At 42.3% G+C, this 5,335-nt stretch overlaps 1 protein-coding gene across 1 annotated transcript in view; it reads left to right on the top strand.

The window, feature by feature from the left end:
- Positions 1–5,335, top strand: part of LOC102863096 (zinc finger protein 93-like) — a 26,995-nt gene that overhangs the window by 10,563 nt on the left and 11,097 nt on the right. The window contains exon 3 of the mRNA XM_006903172.1: positions 5,180–5,322. Within this exon, the coding sequence (XP_006903234.1) occupies positions 5,180–5,322 (143 nt within the window). The remainder of the gene's footprint in view (positions 1–5,179; positions 5,323–5,335) is intronic.

Below are 5,335 nucleotides of genomic sequence, written 5' to 3'. Positions count from 1 at the left end.
GGATGCCACTCCTGCTTCCAAGCTTGATTTAATCGGGGAGCTCCACCAAACACTGTCCACCATGGGGAACCATTCTCACATTTGACACATGAGCGTCACAGTGTTCAGCTTCACAGCAACTACGAGTTTACCTCTGTACAGCAAGTGGACAGATCAGGGTTACACGACCTAGAAGAATGTTTCACCCAAAACAAGCAAAGGCAGGACTGAGGGCTGTGGATTAGAGTCATCTACACTGCGGCTTGTCAGGAGACTACAGTGAGCCAGTGTATAACACGTCCTGGTGTCATAAAAGCAAAAGAGTTTAAGTGAGCAATGCTAAGATGAAAAGTTCATTGCTGTCAAGCCCAAAACCAACTCCTAGCTGACCTTATCTCAGGATTTGAAGGGTAAGAAATTCTTATATAAATGCCACATCTTCTCAATGGTTTCAAACTACCTTTGGGTAGGCTCTACAATTCAGTATCATGTGAATACATAAAACTACTATGTCTATGTTCTTTACGATTATTAATTATGCATCTGAGATCTCTTCAATGAAGAAGGATGACAGAAAATGCATTGACGCCTTTGAGCTGTGGTGTTGGAGAAGAGCACTGAACATTCCATGGACGGCCGAGAGAATGAACAGATATGTCTTGGAGATGATGCAGCCAGAATGCTCTTTGGAGGCCAGAATGATGAGGCTTCCTCTCACATCCTTTGGGCATGGTGCTGGGAGGGGCTATTCCTTGGAGAGGGACATGATGCTGGGAAGCGTGGAGGGTCAGTGAAGGACAGGAAGACCCTCAACCAGGTGGGTGAACACGGTGACTGCTGCAATGGGCTCTTGTGTGTCAGGAAGGGTGAGGACGGTGCAGGACAGAATAGAGTTCAGATTCACTGTTCATGAGTTGTGCTTGCTTGACTCTACAGCCCCTAATAACAACAATATGAGAACGGATTTTCTTCCTTATATTTTTGAGGATCACTCACTGAAGGGATCCTTTGGAGTCAACAGCCTTTGAGGAATCTCACTGATGACATGCTCTTCCAGGATCATAACAGGTGAATCCCGTCAGCCTAATGGAAGCTGCCTGTGATTTCCTCTATTTGGAGAGTCTTCTAGGATCTATTTGAAACCTATTTCAGAGTCTACTGCCTAAGTCAACAGTCATCACACTACCCTTCTCTATTTCATCTGTTCAATAGCTGATGGTGTTAATAATGTGCTGGTGAAACAGGTTCAATACATTGGTGAATGTGGCATATATAGTGAACACTTTCTTGCTCTGTTCTGATGACTGCCTCCTGGTGCAAGTATGGGCTTCACATAAGCACAATCAAGTGTTCTTGGATTCCCACTCTTCTCAGGGTCAGCCACAGTTTGTTGTGATCCACACAGTCAAATGCCTTTGCCTAGTTGATAAAACACAGATAGACATTTCTCTGGTATTCTCTGCTTTCAGCCAAGATCCATCTAACATCAGCTACAATATCTCTAGTACCACGACCCCTTCTAAACTCAGCCTGGACTTCCAGCAGTTCTCTGCTGATGTGCTGTTCTAATCGTTTTTGGATAATCTTCAGTAGAATCTTGCTTGCATGTGATAGCAATGATATTGTTCTGTAGTTTCCACACTCTGTTGGGTCACCTTTCTTTGGAATGGGAACAAATATAGATCTCTTCCAGTCAGTAGGCCAAGTGGTTGTTCTCCAGATTTCTAAGCACAACTTGGTGAGCACGTCCAGGACAGCATCTGTTAGCTGAAATATGTCAATTGGTATACCATCTATTCCTGAAGTCTTGTTTTCCCCCAATACTTTCAGAGCAGTTTGAACGTCTTCCCTCATCACCACAGGCTCTGTTGCTCACTACACCACTGAAAATTAAGAAAGGGGTGCATCAATGTAGTCTTCTCTCTCCATACCTATTCAATCTATATGCTGGGATAATTATTCAAGAAGTTGGACTCTCTGAAGATCAATGTGGCATCAGGATCGGAGGAAGACTTAGCACTAGCCTGCGTTATGCCAACGATACAACGTTAGTTCCTGAAAGTGACGAGGTCCTGAAGCACTTTTTTTCTTGCAGAAGATCAAAGAATACAGTCATCAACATCGATCACATCCAAACGTCAGAAAAACAAAGCTTTTTACCACTAGGCTGATATGATCTATCCTCTATCACAAGAGAGAGAGAAAAAATTGGAAACTGTCAACAACTTCATGTTCCTTGGATCCACAATTAACACCCTTGGTATCAGCAGTGGGGAAATTAGGAAATGCATTGCATTGGGCAAGTCTGCAGTTAGGGACCTCTCCAAATTATTGAAAAGTAATGACGTCAGTTTGGGGACTAAGGTGCGTATGATTGAGACCGTGATCTTTCCTATGACTTGCTATGCATTTGAGAGCTGGAGAAGGAATAAGGAAGACAGAATAAGAAGTGATGTCTTTTAGCTGCGGTGTTGGAGAAAAGCACTGTACACTCGATGGGCGGCCAAGGGAAAAAAACCCTCTCGGTGAGGGTGCAGACAGAGGGCAATTTGGAGGCAAAGGTATTAAAGCTTCGTCTCACAGGCATTTGCTAGGAGGGGCTATTTTTTGGAGAGGGACATGAAGCTGGGAAGGGTGGACGGTCAGTGAAGGTATGGAAGACCCCCAAGTAGATGGGCTGACATAGTGACTGCTGGCACAGGATAGGAGAATGCTCAGATCTGTTGTTCATAGGATTGCTATCGGTCATACTCAACGGCACCTAACAACTTCAACAACAACAACAATCAATCGTAAAGGAAATTATAAAACTAAGTGTGTACTAACAAGTGTATGAAAAATTTCTATAATTTTTAGACGTTTATTATTTTTTAAAGCATTAATTTTCTTTTCTCCCCCCCCCCGAATTTATTTTATTATTTTGTTTGTGTGTTTTGACAAATCAGATCTGACTTGGTACAGGAGGAGCTTGCCCCTCCTTCTCCAACAGAGCATCTGGTAGATTTGAACTGTTAAACTTTTATTATTTTAAAAAAACAAAAACAAGGGAGCTCTGGTGGCCTAGTGGCAAGCCGCTGCACTGCAATCCCAGAGGTACGCGGTTCAAATCCACCAGATGCTCTGCTGGAGAAGGAGGGACAATCTCCTCCTGTACCAGTCACATCTGATTGGACGGTACACGTAAAAATAATACAATTTAAAAAATTTAAAAAAAAACAAAAAACAAACACAAAACCAACACCAAAATGAAAAGACAAAAGCCAGCCAGGAAAACTTCTAAGCCAGACAACTCCTACAGAACCAAAAATGCACATTCAGCAGAGGGTCAATGAACTTGCTAATGACTCTCAAAACCAGAATCTATTTGCGTTAAAGAGTTCACCAAAAGACTAAGAGGAGGGATTCTAGATAAGAGAAAATACTCTAGAATGATTCCTATTTTATGAGAATCTTTCATAAATTTTAGACAAGGTGCCAACATAATTTTAAAAATCAACAAATATCTGAGTTTCCAAATAGGTCGAGATATGAAAAGTCACTTTACTAGAAACAAGATTTTCTTCTCCAAGGTGGTCACTCAGTTGAGGACATCACTTCCAGATCAGGGAATGGGTGAGAAGCCAGCACCGGGCAGTGGGAAGCAGATGCATCGTGTCAGGTCCTGGCAGCAGCTACACTCTGTCCCTGAGATCTGGGAAAGGGCAGGAGGGTGACACAGAAGCCCAGGTGCAGGGACCATCAAGTGTGGCTTCCTCCCAGTTCTAGGCATCTGCCACCCTCATTGTCCTTCCTCTGCACAAAAAGGCTCCAATCTCCTCTCCCATCTGCCTTCTGCATGCACCTCCAAGGGTTCTCTGTTCATGCCAAAAAGAGGGCAGATAAAGGAATTTATGTATCTCAGAGTGCGAGGAGAGGTGATGTAGAAACGTATTTTTAAAATATTTTACATTTTATTTTTTTGTGTGTGAACCCTCAAATTGGATCCATTTTTTAAAAATGGAATTTTTTTAAAAAGAGCCCCATTCTTTTTATTATTACTATTACTATAATTATTATTTTTTGTGCAAATGAGATCTGACTAGTATAGGAGGATTCGAACCGTGAACCTTTGGGATTGCACTACAGCTTTATTACCACCAGGCCAGCAGAGATGCTCTTAAAGAACCCCTTTCTTTTTTTACCCTACTTCTTCTGTGTCATGATGCAAATAAAAGGATGGATGATCTCCTAAATAACTGATTCTTTTCATTACCCAGGCTTTCCACTTGGCTGTCACCACCTCACGTGGTAGCCAGCCAGACCAGACATGCAAGAAAGAAAGAAAAATTCAGGTCACAAGCAAACTCTGTGTTTAAAGGGACTCAACACACTTCCGCTTTCTGGGACTCCAGGTGCTTCACAAGAAGACTTCCGGGCGGAAACAAATATCAAAGCTTTCATTCTCAGTCTTCCTTTGGGAATCATATGGATTTATTTCTCTTAAATTACTACCGCCGAAGGTTGACATCAAGTCTGTGAAGCGGTCACTTTCCACTTACCATAACTCCCTTGCAAAAAAATCTCTAGAAGCCACAGCATGTCTCTTTAAAGAATATTTCAAAAAATTTTGCAAAAGGCAACAGCCAAAGATTCATTAAACAGTGTCAAAAAATTAATCACGTTAGCAAATGACAATTTACTTTCTAGCATCAAAGTCTACGCAAGATGGTACAAAATAGAAATTAATTTTTCTAAAGCATGATAGTTCTTTTTTTTAATTTTTAATTTTTTTGCAAAAATCCATTTAATATATTGTCCTCGGATAGAGGACGTATGAGCTAATAAACAGATACTACACTTGATCTTAGCCAAAAGGCAGAGAAGCGATTAAAGCATGATAGTTTTGTGTTCTGTTTATAGAGGCAACTATCAACGTTACTGCGCCCTCAATACACGCTTGATATTTTAAATCTATGGTTTATTTTATGCACGTATTATTTTAAAACCCGACACACACAAACATAGTTGTAGGACACCTGGGTTTTGCTTTATAATTTAAGGCGGTGAGGTTGGGTGGAAATAAATTACACAGGACCCAAGAAGCGTAGGTGCTTGTTTCCGCCTGGAGGCTTTTTACCGAGACACCAGGACTCTTTAAAACCGGAAGCGGAAGTCTTCGAATTTATTTTAACCAGGACTTCTTGTCTTGGTTGCGTTTTAGCGTCTGTCTCCACGTTTATGGTGACTGATGAGCGACTGGCCTTAGGTTCCGAGTCCGAGGCTGCCGCGCTCGCGATCCGATCGTGTCTGGCGTGTCCTGGAGCCTCCGAGGCCCCTTCCCGCCGCAGCGGCCGCAGCTGCCAAGTGTCCGGAGCGG

The sequence above is a fragment of the Elephantulus edwardii genome, unplaced genomic scaffold (genome assembly GCF_000299155.1).
Source record: "Elephantulus edwardii isolate Elephantulus edwardi_28Jun2011 unplaced genomic scaffold, EleEdw1.0 scaffold00528, whole genome shotgun sequence".
Taxonomy (NCBI): Eukaryota; Metazoa; Chordata; class Mammalia; order Macroscelidea; family Macroscelididae; genus Elephantulus; species Elephantulus edwardii.
The sequence above is the reverse complement of the archived record's forward strand: the minus strand, read 5'-3'. Positions and strand labels throughout refer to the sequence as shown.